The following is a 21,042-nucleotide window of genomic DNA, read 5'->3' on the forward strand; positions in this document are numbered from 1 at the left end:
TTCTCCAGGCAGCTTGAATGGTGTGTATGTTGTTAGGGTGTCTTTGGTTATCTGTGTCTCTATAAAGTGAAAAGTGAAGTCGTGTCCAACTCTTTATGACCCCGTGGACTGTAGCCCACCAGGCTCCTCGGTCCACGGGATTCTCCAAGCAAGAATACTGGAGTGGGTTGCCCTTTCCTTCTCCAGGGGATCTTCCCGACGTGTGCATAACTGTGATGTGTGTGTTTGTGGTTGTGTCTATAGCCCAGTGTATACTGTTTTTGGAAGCTTGTGTTCGCTGTGTCTGTAAGCTGTGATATAAATATGTCTATAGTTTTATGGTTTTTATTTACAGGAGACACGATTTAGAGTATCTACTCAACCCACACAACCTCCTATGGGACATGCTCCCACTGTGAGTTTTGTTAGCCATCTTTAGGTTGACTGCTGCATTTAGACTTGAACCTCTGTTTAACAAATTCTTTTCTACTACAATGGATAAGAATTCCAGCTCTGGTTTAGGCATTCCTAGATTTGATCTTGTCTCTTGACACTTCCTAACTGTGGGGTCTGATCTAGGACCTAGGCTTAATCTCTTCATCTCTGCCTCCAGGAGCTGTTGAGACGGTGTACCTGGCCTGTCTCATAGGTAGACGTTGGCTCTGTACAGGCATTTTTATATTTTACTCATTACAATTCTCTTCTGCCCTTCTCTTTTCCACGGTGAAGGTTTTTTTCACTTCTCAAGCCTGTTGTTTTCTCTCAATGCTAGCACTGGAATGTTGATGCTTAACCTCACAGCTGGTGAAAATAGCCTTGGAAAGATAACATGTTCCCTTTTTCCCTGCAAGAGGCAGAAAAACTGACCTCATAAAGATGGTTCGGATAAAGGGATGCAAGAGGACATTCACAAAGTATCAAGTTGACTCCTCTGTTCTGTGAGAAAACAGGGGTAAGCATAGTAGAAGTCAGTTCTAACTTCTATTTTAACCGTCCTTGAAAGAGTTATTTGCACAAATGAACCTTTTACATTTAAGAGAGAATTATATTGTTAGGACTTCCCTGGTGGTCCAGTGGATAAGACTTCATGTTCTCAGTGAAGGGGACATGGGTTCGACCCCTGGTCGGGAACTGAGATCCCACGTGCAGCAAGTACTGAGAATTCAAACCGCAGCTAGAGAAGCCCACACCTCAATGAAGAGACAGCACAGCCAAAATAAATAACGATTGCTGCTGCTGCTGCTGCTAAGTCGCTTCAGTCGTGTCTGACTCTGTGCGACCCCATGGACGGCAGCTCACCAGGCTCCCCTGTCCCTGGGATTCTCCAGGCAAGAACACTGGAGTGGGTTGCCATTTCCTTCTCCAATGCATGAAAGTGAAAAGTGAAAGTGAAGTCGCTCAGTCGTGTCCGACTCCCAGCGACCCCATGGACTGCAGCCTACCGGGCTCCTCCATCCATGGGATTTTCCAGGCAAGAGTACTGGAGTGGGGTGCCATTGCCTTCTCAGAAATACCGATTAATTAATTGTTAAAAAGAGAGAGAATTATATTGCGAAAGGCACCCTGTGGCTGACCTGCTGTGACTTTCAACACACGAAAACATCCGCTGTGTCCTTAAACTCATGCCAACAGGCTTTGAAGTTGACAACCATCTCAAGAATGGCATCTTCCCAAAGGTTATCCAAGGACACAGGCCCAGAAAGAAGCCCTCCGCCTTGCAGTGTCAGGGACCACGGTGCTTATAAAAAATGCATTTTATCCAAAATCTAGAACCAGGTTCCCAGATTTTCCAGATCTGTACCTAAGATCTCTTCTCCTCCCCAATGACTTCAGTGTGCTTCTCTCTCTCCTCTTTCCCACGTGGGAGGTTTGTTTCTAAATTACCAGTATTACAATGGCCCTGCTCCATCTCCACCAGCATGGGTTAGCTAGAGAGGGAGAGCTTGTGTTTGTATTTATATAATGTCAAAGCACCCAGAGGCACACCCAAGCCGGACAGACAAAGCTGATCTGCCTCCCTGAGACTCTGGACCTTCATCTGAGGGGAGCCTGGGAGTGTGTTCCAGGCACGGGGACTCTGTATGTGGGTGGCCGGAGACTGGGTCGGAGACCGCCAACTGCCTGCCCATCACTACTGCATCCTTCCTCAAACACAAGAAGCCTGCTTTTGTTTGGAGCAGCAACGCACCCAGCTGGCTCCAGAGCCAGAGGAGACCTAGTCATCTCTGCAGTCAGGGGTCGCGATAAGATGTAAGTGAGCACGACTAGGGCGGGGTGGGGGCTGTCCAGGAAGGCTTCGGAAAGTGGTTTGACTCGGCCAAGAGGTGCCCGTGTCTGCCTTCTCGTCTTTTCCTGCCTTCCTTCTGGGAAGCGGATGGGACGGCGCAGAGCTCCAGAAATCATCTCGGGACCAGTCTTCGACCTCATAGGTGGAAGCCGAGCAGGAAGGCGGGAGGCACCTGATGGCAGGCTTCGTTTTCTCTAGGTTTATCCACTTTAGGATTTCTTTTCTTTTTTTTTTTTTTCCAAGACCCATAGTGCTTTTATTTATTTATTTTTAGCCATTTTTAAAAATTGAAGTCTAGTTAACTTACAACATTGCGTTAGTTTCAGGTTACAGCAAAGTGACCCAGTTATATATAGACTTTTACAGATTCTTTTCCCTTATAGGTTATTAGTTTGGAGTTTGTTTGTTTGGCTGCATCGTGTGGCTTTCGCGATCATAGTTCCCCAACCAGGGATTGAACCCAAGACCCTGGCAGTGGAAGCCCGGACTGCCCTGCTACAATACATCGAGCAGAGTTCCCTGTGCTCTACAGCAGGTCCTTGTTGGTTATCTATCTCATATATATCTTAATAGTAACGTGATCAGAGGGGTTTTTTTTAGTCTATTCACAAGGTTGTAATGCCAGAACACTCTCATCACCCCCAGAAGAAGCACCATCCGCCTAGCCATTACCCTCCCCCACTCCTTCCTTCTCCTGTGTCCCTGGAGACCACCTCTGCTCCCTGCCTCTGTGGATTTGCCTTCGAGAAATTTCACATCAATGGAATCGCATAGTGTGTGGCCATTTGCGTCTAGCTTCCTTCATTCTGATTTGCCGGCTCATCTGCACTGAAGCCTGTGTGAGAGCCGCATTGCTTTTTACAGCTGAATAGTGTTCCCTCATATCCGTTCACCAGTGGATGGCCGTTTGGGTTGTTCTCGCTTCTTGGGTATCCTGAGCTATGCTGCTGCTGAGATTCCTGTACATGTGTTCGTGAGAATATAGATTTTCCGTTCTCTTGGGGCGGAATTGCTAGGGCCTAAGGCTCAGCGGTTGGAGAAGGAAATGGCAACCCACTCCAGTGTTGTTGCCTGGAGAATCTCAGGGACGGGAGAGCCTGGTGGGCTGCCATCTCTGGGGTCGCACAGAGTCGGACACAACTGAATCGACTTAGCAGCAGCAGCAGCATGGCTCAGCGGTAAAGATCCCACCTACCAATGCAGGAGATGGGGGTTTGATCCCCAGGTCAGGAAGATCCCCTGGAGAAGGAAATGGCAACCCACTCCAGTGTTCTCGCCTGGAGAACCCCATGGACAGAGGAGCCTGGCAGGCTACAGGCCACAGAGTCGCAAAGACTCAGACACAACTGAGCCACTAAACAACAACAAATGGTAACACTATGGTTAACTTTTTGAAGACCTGCCCGACTCCTTTCCAGAGAGGTCACACCGTTTTGCATGACCACCAGCTGTGGGTGAGGGGTCAGTCTTACACATGGCCCTCAAGATTGGTGAGAGGATTCTCCCAGCAGCTGTGAGCTGGTGCCCTCGCCATGGCCAGCTGGGCGTTCATAATAACACAGGACTCAGCACGTGCTGCAGGGGGAGCATTTATTTCAAGCCCCAGATGGACACACACCCCGGATGGGCGCACACGCCAAGGACTCCCAGGTGCCTCGAGGGGGTGGGGGGGCGCTGTGCCCAGCTCCTCACTTCCAGCGGCCTCCAACTCGGCCCTTCCCGGCCCCCTTCCGGCTGGAGGAGAAGGAGGGGTGTCAGGAAGGAGCTCCTCCCCGCCCACCTCTGAGATGGGCCCCGCCCTCCCTGCCAGGGGAAGATGCCCGCCACTGCCTGCTCTTGGGGGGGTTCGCTGCCTGGGGTGGCACGATTAGCCATCACCAGCCCATTGCCAGGCAGGAGGTGGTGTCACTGGGCCAGCTCAGGATGTTCACGTGGGCACTGATAAATGGTTATGGACACAGAGCTGGGGGGAGGAAGGGGACAGTGACAGAGAGAGGGCCGGGGAGGCTGCGGGGGAAGAGAAAGATGGAAACTGAGGCAGAAAGATGGAGAGAGGGAGGGAAGCAGGGCGGGGAGACAGAGTGAAAACAGAGAAAAAGCCGTGCTTCTCGACATCAGCACCGGCGACATTTGGGGACCGTCCTGAGCATCGCAGGACACTGAACAGGAGCCCTGAGCTCCTCCCAGCAGGGGACAGTAGGACCCCCTCCCCAAACGTGTTCCGGACATCCCCTGATGTCCCCTGGGTGTGTGGAGGGGGGAGATCACCCCCCCGCCTCGGAGGACTAGTGATTAAGAGGAACATAGAAAGGGGGATTGAGACCCCAGAAGAGAACCGGAGATGGAGAGAAAAGGACAGGTTATGAGAACGTTCCAGAGAAAGAGGGATGAAGACAGAGCCCCCAAGAGAGGGTGGCTGGGGCTGAAACTCAGAGTCAGGGGCAGCAGGAGAGACAGAGTCAGAGGGACGGGTGTGGGGCACAGGCTCGTTCACACTTACAACTTCTGGGCGTGGCTGATGCGGTTGTACAGAACGTTGATCTGCGGAGACCAGAGGGATGTGTTGGTAGAGCAGGAGGAAGAGCCGCCCCCTGCCCCCTGACCCAAACCCAGCCAAGCCCCCAGCCCCAGCCCCAGCCCGGCCTGGCCTCCAGCAAACACGGGTCTCACTTCATATTTCTGCTGCTTCAGCTTCGCCATCAGGTCAAACTTCTCTGACTCCAGCTGGTGGATCCAGTCCGACAGTTCCTGGGCCTTCTCCCTGGCCGGGCAGAAGGGCTGTCAGGGAAGGGAGCCAGGCCGGGCCCGGGCCCAGAGGGGCTGAGGGAACCCTTTGAATTTGGCTTTACTGGTGCCATTGTGTTAATAATTTGGGGCCCTTTTGTTAACATGCAAAGTAGATTGCAGCAGGGGGTCTTTAAATCTCTGCCCGCTTCTCCATGTCCCTGTCTCTCTAAGGGAGAATAGTAGCATGGCTAAGGGCCCCGGTCCTGGAGTCAGAAAGCATAGGTTCAAACACCAGATCTGGAATTCTCTGGCTTGTGACTATGGCCAAGCGACATACTATTTAGTCCAGGCCCCGCGATAATGTTTCCTGGGAGGGAGGGGGCTGGAGTCGACTCTGCATATCCATCCCCAACTCTGAGCACAGGGTCCTCACACTGGGGGTTTGAAATCAGCGTCCTGGGAGCATTTACACCATGGAAATGAGCAGACGCTGAGATGTGGACTTTTAGCCTCTGGAGATCCACTCGGGAAGCATTTACCATCATGCCCCTTCGTAAATACGTGATGAAGAACACAGATTACCACACCAGACTTCCTGGGTTCCAATCCCCACTCTTGTGCCTGCAGGCTGTGCAACCCTGGAAAGGTTCTTTAACCCCTCTGTGCCCTTTTTTGTTTGCTGGCTTTTTTAATGTTCTGGTTTGTTATCTCTAAGCTGACGGTGATGATAGTATAATGGTATCTACCTCACAGAGCTGCAAGCCCTCCACATGGGCTACTGCTCGCTGACATTTCACTGCTCTGTGATGTAGACTCTGTTATCACAGCCTCCCTTTACCAGTGAGGAAAGCAAGACTCAGAGGAGGTCAACAACTGCCTAAGATCACATAGCTTAAGTGGTGGAGCTGGCACTGACCCCTGGCAAGCAGTCTCAGGTACTGAGCTCCAAGTCCCCTCTCTGCGCCGCCTCTGGGGTGGTGGGTGTTTCTGACTTTAAGGGCCGTGCCTGGGCGCTTAAGACACAGAGGAGGCCCCCGAGGGAAGACCCTCCCCGGCCTTCCCTCTGAGGGCTTATCCTGAGAGGCAGTCTGTGCCCAGAGTGAGCTGTGAAGGGAAAGACGGAGCTCCGACCAGAAGCGATTTGCCTGGGAAATTGTTGCCAGTGTGTCTGGCTTTAATTCAGGTAGAAGAGGGAGCCCGTTTGGAATTCCCAGGGGACATCATCAGACCAACATTATCGCCTCAATTTTGGTCAGCCCTGTGGTCTGGTTTCCTATCATCTCCCAGACTCTACAGGTCTTGGCACCAAAAACATAAGTCCTACATCAGTGACACTCCACAGGGGAATGGCCCAGAGAGGGAGAGACACTTGCCGTCACACAGCGCCAGCGTTTCCGCCCACTCAGACCTGGGCCAGGGGTCACCCCATCTGCCTGTCTGCCACCCGGGCCCCTCCCGCCTACCGGAGCTGCTCTTCTCCCATGTGGTCGATGTTCAGAGGCTTTTTACGCTCAGACAGGATACGCAGTTTCATCTCACGCCCCGTCTGGCGCTTCCCTCGCTTCTGTTCTGCCTGAGGGTGGGAAGGGGGCACCATGAGGTGGGGGGTGGCTCCCCCAGCCTCTCCTCCTCAGACCCCAGCTGCCTCCCACAGGACCCCAGACCTCAGGCCCCAGCAGGCTGAACTCACCTTGACCAGATAACCCCCAAAATGGGCACCCATGTTGGACAGAACCTTCTTCTTCTTGGCGTCGTCCTCGGCCCGCTTCTTGGCCTCCTCCTCTTCCTTCCGCATCTTCTCCTCCTGTGGGAAGAACGGGGTTCACCCCTGGGCCTCCCCCACCCCCCTAGACTGAGAGGGGAGGGCACCTGAGGGGGGCATCAGGGAGGCCAATTCTGCACCGAGTGAATCAGGGGTCAATCAGACTCAAGCATGAGAAAGTGTTAGTCGCTTCAGTCGTGTCCGACTCTCTGCAGCCCCATGAACTGTGGCCCTCCAGGCTCCTCTGTCCATGGGATTCTCCAGGCAAGAACACTGGATGGGTTGCCATTCTCCTCTCCAGGGGATCTTCCCAACCCAGGGATCAAACCCCAGCCTCCTGCATTGTAGGTAGATTCTTTACCATTTGAGCCACCAGGGAAGCTCACCAGAGACAAGGTCAATATCAGAACAGACAAGGATGCAAATACTTCCTCCTGGCCCTTCCAGGCCTGGGTGTGTGACCACCGGCCAGTCCTTCATCTTCTCTGAGCCTTAATATGCTGCCCCTGCCCCCAGGAAAACTTAACCTGACGTGGGGGGTGGGGATATGCTTGCTTTTCTCTGCGTGCTCCAGCCTGCAATGGCCAGCGGTGATCTTGCTGTGTGACCTCCGTGTAGGTACTTGCCCTCTCTGAGACTTACTCTCCTTTAGTCTCATGAGAGGAGAATGACTGTCCTCAGAGGGGCAAAGAGGGTAACTGGTCATGGGAGTGGGGGAGGGGGCAGAGTCAAGAGGCTCTTGACCTTGAGCCTGAGGAAGGGGCTCCAGAATGCCTTCACTGAGGCATGACCACATCCGGAAAGTCTGCGTTGTATGTCCCAGAATTAGAGGCTCGCCCCGACCAAAGCCCTTCCCCACGGGAGGGACAGGCGAGGTGTGGGGCTTGCCTGTAGTTCCCCACCTGAATGAGCTTCCTCTCACTGCTGTAATCTGCAAACATAGTGGCTTAAAGCAATGTCAATTTATCACCTTGCATTTCTGCAGCTCAGTCTGCAGTGGGTCTCGGGGGCTAAGTCACGGGGCACACAGCCTCCTCCTAGGGCCGTGAGCAGAGAGTCACCCCCTTTCCTTTTCCAGCTTCTCGGGGCTGCCTGCACCCCTCGGCTCGGGTCCCCTTCCTCCGGGAGACCAGTCCTTTGTCTACCACAGCACCCAATTCCTGTTCTTTAACAGTGGTTTGGGGGACTTCCCTGGTGGTCCAGTGGTTAAGAATCTGCACTTCTACTGCAGGAGGCACAGGTTCAAACCCTGGAACTAAGATCCCACACGCCGCGAGGTGCGGCCAAAAAACAAAGAAAATGAGTGGGTCATTCAAGTCAGGTCATGTTTCCAAGGCCTGTAGCAATGGGAGCGTTCTCCTCAGTTTCTCCCAACCAGCCAGTGATTCACTCCACAATGGCAGGTGAACAATCTGAAAACATCCTAGGATTTGTCCCAGAGAGAAAGAGGAGTTTAAGCCAGACCTGCTACTGGACCTTGGTCACTCCTGCCTAGGACTGATGGGAGTCAGGATTTTCAGAGCTCAGACCAGGAACATGCCAGGCACCCTCCTGGACACATTGTGCACATAAATATAGGCCAAAGGATGGAAAGAGAAAACCTGGGTCTTTGTGATAGTATTTAAGTCCCTTGATCCAGCCATGCCTGAAGCAGGCCCTGCCTTAGGCAATTTAGTTATATGAGCCAATAAAACTCTCCTTCTGCTAAATTCAGTTGGGGTTGGGGTTTCCCTCCCTTTCAACAGCAAGATCCATGGATAATACGCATGTGGACTTTCTTGGGGTCACAGAGAAGATCACGAATGGAAAACCTCTCCCAGGAGGAGGGGAGGCACCCACCGCCAGCTTGGCCTGACGCTCTCGCTCCTTCTCGGTTCTGAAGCGCTGTTGCTCGGCTCTCTCCGCCCGGCGCCGCTCCTGGAAGAGGCAGAGGGCTGAGCGGGTGCAGGGACCACCACGTACCCTCTTATCCCTTCCCAGGTCAGGTCAGGTCAGGAGTGGAGACAAGCATCAACTTGGGTGCGATCCGGAAAGTTTCAGCCTTGGGTCTGCACTGGACGGCGACCATGCTCCGTATCTCTCAGGACCCAGAGGCTGGGAGGCGAGGGGCGAACTGGGGGAAGCCCACCGCCCTCCACTCACGATGCGCTCTTTCAGCGCCACCAGCTCCTCTTCCTCTTTCTTCCGCTGCTCAAAGTGGACGTCGATGAGTGTCTGCAGCTCCAGCAGGTCCTTTTCCATGCGCTTCCGGTGGATGTCCTGAGGGACGGAGGGCGGGAGCCTGGTCATCCCCAGGTGGTACCCCGAGAAGGCACCAGCCCCGCAGCACCTCTGAGAAGCGTCAGTGGGGGACCCCTGGACCGCAAGAGTTTGTGGGATTGACCGTCCGCTGGGACAGACAGCTGCCCTGCTCTCGATGTCCAGCAGATGGCAGCGAACACCCTGCTCTGACCCTAGGGGGCCGCGAGGACGCAATTCCAGGAGTGTGTCGGAAAGCAAGCATGCCAAAAAAGAAGAAGAAGAAGGAGAAAAAATAGGGAGGGGCGCCGCTTCCTAATTCGCGCCCTAGAGGCTAGCAGCCCCGCCCGGGATGGGGCGTCTGTTACTTACATCGAAGTCCACACGCTCCCCCTCTGGGATCTTTGGCGGGATCAGAGGAGGTACCACAGGCCGGCTGCGTGGACAGAAGGGAAACGCTGAGTGCCCTGACCTTCCGGCGGGGCAGCATCAGCCTCACGTGGGTCCTGAGCGCCTGCCGTGCGGCCGGTCCGCATCGGACAGGCTGCCGTGAGATGCACGCCCTGGTTCCACAGACTCGGTGGAACCCACGAATGTAAAATGTTTCACTAAGGACGTTTATATGGCTTAGTGTCCCAACGATGCGATTTCCAGTACAACGCGTTGAGTAAAATATGCTATTGGGATTCGTTTTACCCATTTTACTTTTTCAAATGCAGCTAGCAAAAAAATAATAATAATAATTCAGTTACATATGTGGCTTGCGTTGTATTCGTATTGGGTGGTGCTGCTATGAGGGGCTGCCCTTAATTTCCAGCCCTGGGGTCCTCCCGTTTCTTAGAATTTTCTTTATTAATTTTTTTTTTTAGCTGCATGGTGCAGCATGTGGGTCAGTTCCCTGACCAAGATTTGAACCCATGCCCCCTGCACTGGGAGGGCAGAATCTTAACCCTCAGACCACCAGGGAAATGCCCTCTTCTTTGGTTTCTAAAACAGCACCTCCTCCTGACTTGCTTCCTATTTCTCTGCCTGTCCCATCTCTGTCTCCTTGTCCCCTGGTGGGACTTTTGCTCTTCGATTCATTCGATTCATTCATAGGTCAGTCATTCATTCCCATGACTTCAACTGCCATCATTTACTGAGGATTAGCCTCTGTCTCCAGCACAGACTCTTCCTCAAACCCCAGACACCAGTGAACAGATGCCTCCTGAACATTTCCTGTCTTTGCACAAACCCTGCTCTAACTGAGCTCACCAACCTGGGGTTCTTGGAACTTCCCTGGAAGTCCAGTGCTTAAGACCCTGTGCTCCCGCTGCAGGAGGTGTGGGTTCCATCCCTGGCCTCAGAATTAAGAGCCCACATGCCACGTGCCATGACAAAACAACACGGAACCCTGGGGCTCTCTCAGCTGGTGGTCCCTTTCTACCCTAAGCCCTCTGCCCCAGCTTGGGCCTCACCTCGTCCCACAATTCCCTGGCCATGTCATGCACCCCAATGCCCCCGGACATTTGCACATGCTGTTTGCCCTGCCTGCAATACCCTTCCTTTGATATACCACTCCACACCCACCCCTGGGAACTTCCCTGCTCAAACAAGGCTTCCCTGGTGCTGAAGCACAGCTGTGCTTTCCTGTACACCTGGCTCTCACTCAGATCTGAGCCTCTGGCTTCTCTGCTCAGAACCCTCCGTTAGCTCCCCAGTGCCCTGGCCTCCACAGGCCCATCCCTCTATAGCCACAGTGAAATTCACGCACTGTCCGCAGAGGCCCCAAGGATTTCTGCTTTGTATGCTCGGGTTGCTGCCTCCTTGCATCTCTAAGCTTTGGGTTTGTTTTGGTTTTTTAGTTTTTAGCTGCACTACACAGTATGTGGGATCTTAATTCCCCAAGCAGGGACCAAACCCATACTCCCTGCATTGGGAGCGTAGTCTTAAGACCACAGGACTGCCAGGGAAGTCCTGGATTGCCAAGCTTTGGTCTCAATATGACACGCCCCAGGTGGCCTCTCTCCCCTCCGTGAGCTCCATGGCCCCACTGGTCTCCTAGTTTGGATTCTCCTGTGTCTGTATCTCTCCCCTGAAACACGGGACCTTGCACACACCACTTGCTTCCTCATCTCCCTTATACCTCCTTCAGCTAGCAAACTCCTTGTCTCTCAGGCGTCACCTCTCCTAGGAAGCCTTCCTTGATTGCCTAGAGCACAGATAGTCCCCTCCTCTGTGTTACCATGGGCTTCCCCGGGTGGCTCAGGGATAAAGGATCCACCTGCCAATGCAGGAGATGTAGGAGATGTTAGTTCGATCCCTGGATCTGGAAGATCCCCTGGAGGAGGGCATGGCAATCCACTCCAGTGTTCTTGTCTGGAGAATCCCATGGACAGAGGAGCCTGGTGGGCCACAGTCCACGGGGTCGCAAAGAACAATCAAACAACTGTGCTACAGTCGCCGGATCTGGGTCTATTTCACCAACGGGGCAGGCAGAGTCTGCCTCTCGCCAAACACCAAAGTGGAAAGTTCCACAGAAATGTTTGCGGAAATCACTGTCCTTTCCTATGCTTCCTTTCCCCACTCTCCTCTGCCTCGCTTGCACCCTGTCTCTGGAGGTGGGAGATATATTTAAGGGGGTGTGATGGGAACCCCCACCCCTCCTAGGATCTCACCTTGGTTTGGGGCGCTCCTCTTCTGGTGAGAGGGATACAAAGAGATAATTAGCAAGAGTTCGTGGGTGGGTGGGCATGACATTTCCACAGGAGGGACCCGCCCCTTCCCAAGCCGTGGTTCCCACAAGCCCAGTTCCCTTCTCCTGCAGCTCCGGGGGAGGGGTTGGCGGGTAAAAGAGGATAAGGGAAATGGGGTGGCCTTTAGGAGGGACAGGGTCACACGCATCAGATATACATTCAGAACTGGTATGGGGGATCCCCCTCCTCCATCGCTGGGAACCCAGGTGTCCAAACCTCCAGACCATAAGGAGACCAAAAAAAAAAAAAAAAGGCAACCCCCGCCCCCGCCCCTCGTCCTACACACCCAGAGCTCCTACCCTCCTCCATCAAGACCTAGCAGTGCAGGGAGGCCCCACGCCCTCTCTTCGCTCGGTGACCCAGGAGTTGTGTCCTCGGCCGCTCCCCATAGCAATCCAGACCCTCCCGCCCCCCACCGCTAGCCCCTACGGCAACCCCGGCCCCAACCTTTGAATGTATATGAAGGAGAAAAGTAAGGGACAGGCGAAGACGAGAGGGAGGGAGGGGTGCCTCTCCGCAAACACCCAACCCTTCTGTGCTTGGCCCTCGAGTCTGGGGAAGAAGGCTTGGGTGTCGGTCCCTTTAAGACGGAAGGGAACGGGTTAAAGCCTCCGCGAGGCTGGTTCCCTTCGCGGCCAGCAGAGGGCGCGAGCGCGCTCCGGGCTTAAAGGGCCGGGCCGGGCGCGAGTTGCGGGGCGCGGAGCGGGTCCTCGCGGAGGTCGGGGCCCCGAGGCCCCGGGATCGCTCTCCGGAAGCGAAGCAGCCGCGGTTACCTGGCTCTGCCGCCGGCTCCGGCTCCTCGGGGGCTGGGAGGGGGCGCAGGATAAGCGAGGGGGTGAGGGGCCGGGGAGGAGAGCGGCCGCGCGCGGGCGCGGGGGGCGGGGAGAGGAGAGAGGGGAGAGGCTGTTAGAGGAGCTGAGGCTGAGCCCTCCCGGCCGCCCGCGCCCCGGCCGAGCATCCCCGCCCCCGCCCCGGCCCCGGCCCCGGCCCCGGCCCTGCGTCCGGCTCCGACCTGCGGAGTGCGGCGCCTCACCTTCCTCCTCCTCCTCGGCGGCCTCCTCTTCTGCAAGGGGTAGGGGACAGAGGGCGCGGCGTTAGGGGTCCCGGGGAGGGGTGGGGGCCCCCAGATGGGGGCACAGGGAGAACCGGGATCGGGTCGAGTCCGATCCGAGACCGAGAGGGGGGCCCCTCGGGGCCTCCGCGGCAAATGGACCCGAGAGCGCTTCCCACGCACGGGCTGTGCGAACCAGGAGAGCGGGCGTCGGGCGGGGTGGGCTAAGTAAGATGCTGCAAGGCACCCCCAACCCCACCCCCGCCAAGGCTAGCCCGCGCCCCACTCACCTTCAGGCTGCTCCCTGAGGACCCGGGGGAAGGAAAGAGGGAGGGAGAGAATTAGGAGCCTTGGAGGCGGGAGGGGTCTCCGCCGCTCCAGGCCCCCAGCCCTCCCGCCGGCATCACTCACTCTTCATATTCTTGCTCTTCGGCGTCCGACATCCTGGGGTCCTGGTGTGACCTACAGACAGCAGAGAACAGGCCAAATGGGGTGCGGTCCAGAAGGGCAGGTGGCTGGGGTCTGGACCCCCGATTCTGAGGGGGAGGGGCCGGGGGCCTGGAACACCGGGTCTGAGGGGGGAGGGGCCGGGGGCCTGGACCCTGGCTCTGGGGAGGAGGGGCAGGGGGCCTGGACCCTCGGGTCTGAGGGGGGGAGGGGCCCGGGGCCTGGACCCTGGCTCTGGGGAGGAGGGACAGGGGGCCTGGACCCTCGGGTCTGAGGGGGGAGGGGCCGGGGGCCTGGACCCCCGGGTATGAGGGGGGAGGGGCCAGGGGCCTGGATCCCGGGGTCTGAGGGGGGAGGGGCCGGGGGCCTGGACCCTGGCTCTGGGGAGGAGGGGCCGGGGGCCTGGACCCTCGGGTCTGAGGGGGGAGGGGCCGGGGGCCTGGACCCTGGCTCTGGGGAGGAGGGGCAGGGGGCCTGGACCCTCGGGTCTGAGGGGGGAGGGGCCGGGGGCCTGGACCCCCGGGTATGAGGGGGGAGGGGCCAGGGGCCTGGATCCCGGGGTCTGAGCGGGGAGGGGCCGGGGGCCTGGACCCCCGGGTCTCAGGGGGGAGTGGTTAGCCCCCCACCTCCTCAACCTACTGATCCGGTGATCCGGGCACTGGGGGTAAGGTGGGGCCGAGCCCCGGCTGCAGCCCCGCCCCTCTCCACAGCTGTCCCCTTTTGTCTTATGACAAGTCCGTAGGAACCTGATCTGGGTCTGGATTAGGAGAAGGTATTTGGGAAGGGACAGTGGCCTGAAGACAATAGCTGCCCCGCCCCCAGAGTCTATTTTGGGGGGATGTCACATCGGGTGACACAGAGGACATCTCCTGAGAAGTATCTGAGGGCGGGGGGGGGGCGGTGAGGGTTCTGGGAGAATTAATCACCAACCCCACCCCCACCCCCACCCCCGTCCTCTCCCACCCCCAGGGCCCCCACCCCTCTGGCGGGTTATCTGCCCACCTGTCACCTCCTTTCACCTTCACCCACTGCCACGGAGGGGACAATGACACACAAGAGCAGCTTCTGTCCCCAGGCCTCACCCTGACCCCTAAATACTAACACCCCCATCTCTGAAATCCCCAAGGTGCCCAGGTGAGACCTCCCCAGACCCCAATACACACAGATTCTAACTGATGAATTCTGAAAACCAGCAAGTCCTTGGATCTCCAGATTCTGAGACCTCCCCCCAACTGTGGATCCTGCACGTTGTGAGCCCAGACACCCTAAAATCTTGATCCCTTAGGTCTTGACCTAAATTCTGAAACCTCAAGATTATGAGACCCCAAAAATCTGTACACCCAAATTCAGAGGCCTGATTGATGCTACCCCAATATGACACTACAAATTATATTACCTCCAGCCATGAGGCCTCAGATTCTGTGACTTTTAAGTCCTAAACCCACAGACACTGACCCCCAGTCCTGACACTCAGACTGTCTGCCATCCAAGCTCAGAGACTCTCAATTTCTGAGATTCCCTCAGACTCAGAGCTCCAAGGCCCTAAGGTATTCTATTCTGGGATACCCAAACCCGGGCACCCCTAGATTCTATAACCCCCCAAATCCTCATACATTCCCCCATCCATCCCCAGTCCCGGGACCCTGGCCCCCTCGAATTCCCAGATCTGCCTCCATACCTCTCCTCCTCACCTCTCATGTCTCCCATCCCTCTGCCCCCTCCCCCAAGGACACCCCTGGAGCTCACAGGGGGCTGTTACCTGAGTCTGGGTCAGCAGAGGTGTGAGAGAGTGGTGGGGAGAAATCTTGCTGGGCAGGCTGAAGCACCCCGGTTTATAGCCAGAGGTTGAGCCCCGCCCCAGGGGGAGGGGAAGGGGGAGAGGATTCCTTTCCTCAAAGTCTCAGCCCAGCTCTGAGGTGGCCCTGCCCGCCCCACCCCCCCACCCCCACTTTGGCTCCACTTTAGGGTTCCAGGCACCTCCTGGCTGTTCCAAGGCCTCTCCCGCATCCCAAAAGCATTGTCCAGGAACTCCGGGCTGGGTCAGGTCACCCTCGGGCTCCCCACCTCCCTGGGCCCCGGCACCCTGTGCTCTGAAGCCGCTGGGCTCAGCCCTACAGTCGGTCCTTGGATGAGGTTCATTGACGAAAGGGGTCCAAGGGAGATTTTACCCCTCCATGAAAGAGACCCTTTCTGTATGTCTCTCTCTAGGCATTCACCTCACATACACTGTTTCTTATCTGTCTCTCCTCTGTCTCCGTGACTCTCCATCTATGTTTGTCTGTGTGGGTCCGTCTCAGCTTCTCCCCACCTCTGTCTCCGTCCGTCTTTCTGTCCCCCCTCCCCACCCCCACCCCTTTGTCTGCCACCGGGATTCCACTCTGGTGACAACAGGCACTAAAACAGGGCAGCAGGTGTGTGAGGGGGTGGGGGAGGGCGGTGTCAGACTCTGCGGGACCTCACCCCCCCATCTCCATCTGACACTGATCTTTTTTGGTATCCCCCTCCCCTTTCCCAGGGGAGCCGCGACCTTGAACTCTAGGGGTTCTTCACTCCTCTGGGCTTCTCAGTGCCTCTGTCTCCCCTTGAACTCTAGGGGTTCTTCACTCCTCTGGGCTTCTCAGTGCCTCTGTCTCCCCGTTTCTTGGGGGTTGACTCTGGGGCTCTCTTCCGCCTCTCTCCACACCTCTTTGTCTCTGAATTCTTCACTCTGTCTGCCGGTTCTTCTCTCTGCGTTTCTCTGGGTGTCTCTGCACTCCAGCCTCTCGTAGTGTCTGTCTGTGGGTGTCTGTGTCCCCAGGTCTCCCTGTGCTTGTCTGTGACTCAGTTCCTGTCTTCTTCTTTTAACACTTATTTATTTATATGACTGCCCTGAGTCTTAGTTGTGGCATGTGGGATCTAGTCCCCTGGCCAGGGATTGAACCTGGGTGCTCTTCATTGAGGGCACAGCGTGTTAGCCACTGGACCAGCGGGGAAACCCCTTGTGTCTTTAGCTGTGTGTCTGTCTTTAGCTTCCTAGCTCTTGTGTGTGTGTGTGTGTGGTCTCTTTGTGTCTCTCTCTGCGCGTCCTTATTTCTCTCTTCCAAGGTAAGCCCATCACTGTCTCACTGTGTACATCTGTCTTTCTGTTCCCTCTTTCTGTGCACTTCTTCCTGTGCCTTTGGGTCTCTGCCTGCCTCTCTCTGGCCGTGCCGCTGACTCCGTCTGTCTGTGCCTCCGGGTATGTCTCCGGGCCTTGGTCTCCTTGGTCTCGGCACCTCTGTGTCCTCGCACGTGGATACTCAACTCTGCTCCTGCTGTGCTTTTGTGCCGCTCCTACCCCGAGTTCTCCAGCCTCTCCCACACCTAACCGCCCGCCCTGCCCCCAGGAGTAGATAGACAGCCACCCTCAACTCAGAGAGAAGCTTTATTCCTCGGGGTCATCCTCGAGGCCAGGGTCAAGGCAGAGGGCAGTCAGCTCAGCCCTCAAACTTCTTCTTGCGGCCTTCCATTCCACTCAACGCGTCAATGTTCTTGCGCCAGTCTCCCACCTCTCGGTTTTCCTGGTGGGGGGGGGTCAGAGGTTAGTGTGTCTTCCTGGTAGCCTCCACTTGCCCTCCTGCCTGCTGGGTCACTTGTTCCAGATGCCCATTGCAGGGTCTAGTTCTGGAATACGTCTTATCCCCTCAGACAATCTTTTCCAATATGCCCCACTTCCTGTCTCCCTCCTGTACTTCCTGTCTCCCTCCTGCACTTCCTGTCACCCTCCTGCACTTCCTATCTCCCCTTGGATTTCCTGTCTCCCTCCTGCACTTCCTGTCTCCCTCCTGCACTTGCTCTCTCACTCATATACTTCCTGTCTCCCTCATGCACTTCCTGATTCCTTGTCACTTCCATTCTCTCTAATGCACTTCCTGTCTTTCTCTTCTACATCCTGTCTTACTCTTGCATTTCCTGTACCCCTCCTAGACTTCCTGCGGAGGACCCTTCACCCTCAGGCTGGGTCCTAGGATTGCTGCCCACTACCTCCTCCCCTGGGACTTCCCTGGTGGCTCAGATGGTAGTGTCTGCCTATAATGCAGGAGACCCAGGTTCAATCCCTGGGTCAGGAAGATCTCCTGGAGAAGGAAATGGCAACCCACTCCAGTATTCTTGCCTGGAAAATCCCATGGACAGAGGAGCCTGGTGGGCTACAGTCCATGGGGTCGCAAAGAGTTGGACACGACTGAGCGACTTCACTTTCACCTCCTCCCCTAAGCACCCCCTTTCCTGGACCGAGCCACACTCACCTTCTCCGTGTCCTCCTTCTTCACCTGCTTGAGGTGGGCCCTCAGGTCTAAGGTCTCCTTAGCCCTGGCACCCAGCAGTGCCTGCATCATGGCATCTGCAGAGATCCGCACTCTACGCAGAGTGGGCCGCTTAAACTTGCCCCGAAGGTCAAAGATCTTCTGGTTCAGATCTGCAATCTGGGCAAAGCCATAAAGGGAGATGGAGACCCCCCTCCTCTTCCTCCTTGCCTCACTTCTCCACCCTACACTTCTCTCCTATCCCTAGCCAGGCTCTCCCTAGTTCAGGCCTCTACTACCTTCAGGATGAAATCCAAGCTCCCCATCCTGTAATTGGATCCCCAATTTGCCTCAGCCTCATCTCGGAAAACCACCGACACATCCCAGTCCAGCTACACTCATCTCACAGGTCCCTGGCCCACACTTGAGCTGACTTACCAACACTTGAGGCTCCAGCCACAAATGTTCACAAACATATTTCCTACTTTGTCCCCTCCTGGCTTTTGTGCTCATCCCTGACCCTTCACTTTCACTTTTCACTTTTCACTTTCATGCATTGGAGAAGGAAATGGCAACCCACTCCAGTGTTCTTGTCTGGAGAATCCCAGGGATGGGGGAGCCTGGTGGGCTGCCGTCTATGGGGTCACACAGAGTCGGACATGACTGAAGCGACTTAGCAGCTGACCTATTGTGCTCATCCTTCTGGCCCCTCCCTGCCAGGTTCACAGAGTTGTCCTGCGTTTCCTGGTGTCTGCAGCTGTAAGCAGCTGCAAGGGGCCAGGCTGAGACCAGAGCCTGAGGCATCCCACCCTACCCCGAAGGGACACAGGCGGCCCAGTGCCTCCCACCTCAGTGATGTTCTTAGTGACTTTCGCCTCCACGTCGTATCTCTCCTCATCCACCTTGTCCACACGAGCGTGGAGCTGTCGGCACAAGTCCTGGTGGAGGAATGCGGTGTGTGTAGTGAGGAGAAAACCCAGGGGTTTGGACTCCTGGGTCTGAGGGAGGAAGGGTTGGGGACCTGGAGGAGTAGATTAAAGCCAGACCCTGGGGAACTTTAGAGTCAGAGGTTCTGAGAATCTGGACTGGAGTTGGGCTGGAGGAACCAGTCTCTGGGTTTTGAGGTTGTAGGCAGCTGCAGGCCACATTTCTGAACTCCTAAGGGTGAGGATTGGCAAATTGGACACGAACGTCCTGGGAAGAGTGGGGGCATCGGTAAGTATACCCCTGAGTCCCAAGGGACGCAAGATCGGACACTAGGAACCTGGGAGCCCAGGCTGGGACGGAGTCCCTGGTTAGAACCAGTACCTGGAGCTCCGCGAAGCCCAGCCCGGCCAACTCCAGAGGCTGGCACCGTGTGCTCAGAGCGCGCCCCTTCTCTCCTCGCCGCTCCTCAGCCTCCCGCTCCAGTTCCTGCTTTGCAATCTGCAGCATCAGGGTCTAGGGAGGGGGTGCCGGGAACCGCGGCCCAGTATTGGGATGAGGACGCTGCGGGGTAGTCACCCTCATCGGACCCTGCCCTCTAATCCCAGGCCGGCTTCCAGAGACCTGCCCCCTCCAGCTTGATGTCCATCATTCCCAGGCCCCAGACCTCCCTGGCAGGGCCACCTTCCCGCCAAACTTTTCAGGTCCCGCCCAGTCGCTCACCCGAAGCCCCACCCCAACATCCAAGACCCGCCCCCTGAAGACACCTAGCCTTCCCCCGGGCTCATCCGCACCTTCAGCTGCAGTTTCCTTGAGGCGGAGATCTTAGACTTTTTCTGCCGGGGTAAGACAGCAAGGAAGGATGAGGGAGGAAGATTCGAAGGAGGACGGCGGGAGGAGCATCAGAGCCCCGCCCCCTCAAGTCAGGTCTCTCTCCAACTCCAGCCCGCGGGAAGCCACGCCCCTCATCCCCATCCACCAATCTGGGGCCTGTAGATAGGCTCCGCCCACCGTCTCTAAGCGATCTCTGGTCCAGAGACGGCGGGACTCCGCCCATAGGCAAGCTCGCACCAATCAGACGCCGGCCCTCTGCTAAGCCCGTCCCATGAAAGCCTTCCTCCTCTTGGGCTCCGCCCACAACCGAAGTCCCGTGAGGGCCCTGGCTCCGCCCCGCCTCCCCAGGACGCCGGTGCCCTAAGAACCTCAATCCAGACCCTGCGAGCCCCCCCGACCGGCCCCGCGCCCTCGCTGGCCCCCGACCTCACCTTGGCGTGCGGCTCCGTAGCGTAGGCGCGGTAGTTGGCAGACGAGCGGCGTCGGACAGGAGGGGGCGCGGGGACCGTGTCCCCTGCCTGGGGTTGGGGGAACGGAGCTGAGTGACCACGGGAACCCCCCCGCAACCCGTCTCCGTGCCATCTTCCAGGGCTGCAGTCTCTCTCCCCAGAGCCCTTCCCGCAGTCCCCTCCCCGGGCACGCGGGGCCAGCCCACGCCCGCTCTCACCGTACTGCCGCCGCTCCTGGAGGGAGAGAAACCAGGAAAGGGGGTTACTGGTGGGCCTGGGTCCTGTCTAGTCTGTGTCCCAAGGGACCCCATAGGCCCTTCTGACCACAGATCCGGCCTACCAGCTCCCCATTCTCGGCTCCTAGGGTTTGGAGTCCCAAACTCTCACCTCATTCGGACACCCGGGTTTCCTGTCCTTACCTCCCTTCTCAGACCGGAGTCCAGGCTCACAACTCTCACCCCTCACAGGGACCCGGGAGATAACCCCCCACCCGCCTCCGGCCTCAGGAGCCCAGGTTACCAGTCCTCACTCACCGGTCCGCCATGCTGGGTCTCAGGCCAGGAGCTGAGGGAGGCAGAACCCTGGGGGCAAGGAGCTCTTGGACGGTCAGGGAGGGAGCGTCCGGAGTGACCTTGAAGGCCCCTGGGACTTGTCTCGTCCGGTCTGCTCCAACCTCACTGAGGACACTGAGATAAAGGGCGAGGACGGAGACTAAATATACTGCTGCCCCCTCCTCTCCCTGCCCAGGATTCGAGATAACGGGGCGCGTGAGGGGTGGGGCGGGCCATGCTCCAGCTGGATCACCCCTTCACCTTGGCGGCCTGGGAATCCAGCCCCTTCTCCCTCAGACCCAGGGGTTCAGGCCCCCAGCCCCTCCTCCCTCAGACCTGGGGATCCAGGTCCCCCGCCCCTTCTCCCTCAGACCTGGGGGTCCAGACCCCCCACCCCTTCTCCCTCAGACCCAGGAGTCTAGGCCCTGCCCCTTCACTAAATTGCAGTCTCCTTGAGGACTGGAACTTCTTCACCGTGTTATGCTCAGTTTCAGTGCCCCAAACCTGTTACCCAATCAGTAAAGTTTGCTGATTTACTTGAGGATACACGTGTGGGGTGTGCCCAGGCTTTCAGCAGTTCATTCATTCAGTCGTGTCCGACTCTGCGACCCCATGGACTGCAGCACACCAGTCCATCACCAACTCCCGGAGTTTACACAACTCATGCCCATTGAGTTGGTGATGCCATCCAACCATCTCATCCTCTGTCGTCCCCTTCTCCTCCCACCTTCAATCTTTCACAGCATCAGGATCTTTTCAAATGAGTCAGCTCTTAGCATCATGTGGCCAAAGTATT

At 56.8% G+C, this 21,042-nt stretch overlaps 2 protein-coding genes across 6 annotated transcripts; both read right to left on the reverse strand.

Annotated features, from left to right (window-relative positions):
* Positions 1-3,839: 3,839 nt before the first annotated feature.
* Positions 3,840-15,044, reverse strand: TNNT1 (troponin T1, slow skeletal type). Of its 4 annotated transcripts, XM_027514720.1 has the most exons (14): positions 14,986-15,044; positions 13,191-13,241; positions 13,070-13,083; positions 12,762-12,791; positions 12,502-12,534; positions 11,651-11,672; positions 9,366-9,429; positions 8,898-9,014; positions 8,595-8,672; positions 6,684-6,797; positions 6,457-6,566; positions 4,937-5,027; positions 4,767-4,807; positions 3,840-4,000 (listed from the first exon to the last, which is right to left on the reverse strand). In XM_027514720.1, the coding sequence occupies exons 2-14, from the start codon at positions 13,220-13,222 to the stop codon at positions 3,955-3,957; spliced, it is 792 nt and encodes a 263-aa protein (XP_027370521.1). In that variant the 5' UTR covers positions 13,223-13,241; positions 14,986-15,044; the 3' UTR covers positions 3,840-3,954. The 4 variants fall into 4 exon arrangements, with proteins under 4 accessions (XP_027370521.1, XP_027370523.1, XP_027370524.1 ...); XM_027514722.1 differs by lacking the exon at positions 12,762-12,791; XM_027514723.1 differs by lacking the exon at positions 12,502-12,534.
* A 1,567-nt stretch (positions 15,045-16,611) lies between these two features.
* On the reverse strand, positions 16,612-20,383 carry TNNI3 (troponin I3, cardiac type). 2 transcript variants are annotated; one of them, XM_027514725.1, is made up of 7 exons: positions 20,229-20,383; positions 19,678-19,929; positions 19,207-19,248; positions 18,797-18,928; positions 18,337-18,426; positions 17,492-17,668; positions 16,612-16,765 (listed from the first exon to the last, which is right to left on the reverse strand). In XM_027514725.1, the coding sequence occupies exons 4-7, from the start codon at positions 18,920-18,922 to the stop codon at positions 16,682-16,684; spliced, it is 477 nt and encodes a 158-aa protein (XP_027370526.1). In that variant the 5' UTR covers positions 18,923-18,928; positions 19,207-19,248; positions 19,678-19,929; positions 20,229-20,383; the 3' UTR covers positions 16,612-16,681. The 2 variants fall into 2 exon arrangements, with proteins under 2 accessions (XP_027370526.1, XP_027370527.1); XM_027514726.1 differs by having other exon boundaries at positions 18,797-19,764; positions 19,914-19,929.
* Between the last annotated feature and the right edge of the window lie 659 nt (positions 20,384-21,042).

This window comes from Bos indicus x Bos taurus, chromosome 18 (assembly GCF_003369695.1).
Source record: "Bos indicus x Bos taurus breed Angus x Brahman F1 hybrid chromosome 18, Bos_hybrid_MaternalHap_v2.0, whole genome shotgun sequence".
Lineage (NCBI taxonomy): Eukaryota > Metazoa > Chordata > Mammalia > Artiodactyla > Bovidae > Bos > Bos indicus x Bos taurus.

Coding starts and splice junctions, on each gene's coding strand:
- TNNT1 (XM_027514720.1), bottom strand. CDS start 13,222: ATGTCGGACGCCGAAGAGCAAGAATATGAAGA. Junction 9,430..11,650: donor GAGGAGCGCCCCAAACCAAG/GTGAGATCCTAG, acceptor CTGTCCACGCAG/CCGGCCTGTGGTACCTCCTC. Junction 6,567..6,683: donor TTGGGGGTTATCTGGTCAAG/GTGAGTTCAGCC, acceptor TCCCACCCTCAG/GCAGAACAGAAGCGAGGGAA.
- TNNI3 (XM_027514726.1), bottom strand. CDS start 18,922: ATGCTGCAGATTGCAAAGCAGGAACTGGAGCGGGAGGCTGAGGAGCGG. Junction 17,669..18,336: donor TCACTAAGAACATCACTGAG/GTGGGAGGCACT, acceptor GGCTTTGCCCAG/ATTGCAGATCTGAACCAGAA. Junction 16,766..17,491: donor AGAAGGAGGACACGGAGAAG/GTGAGTGTGGCT, acceptor CCCCCCCACCAG/GAAAACCGAGAGGTGGGAGA.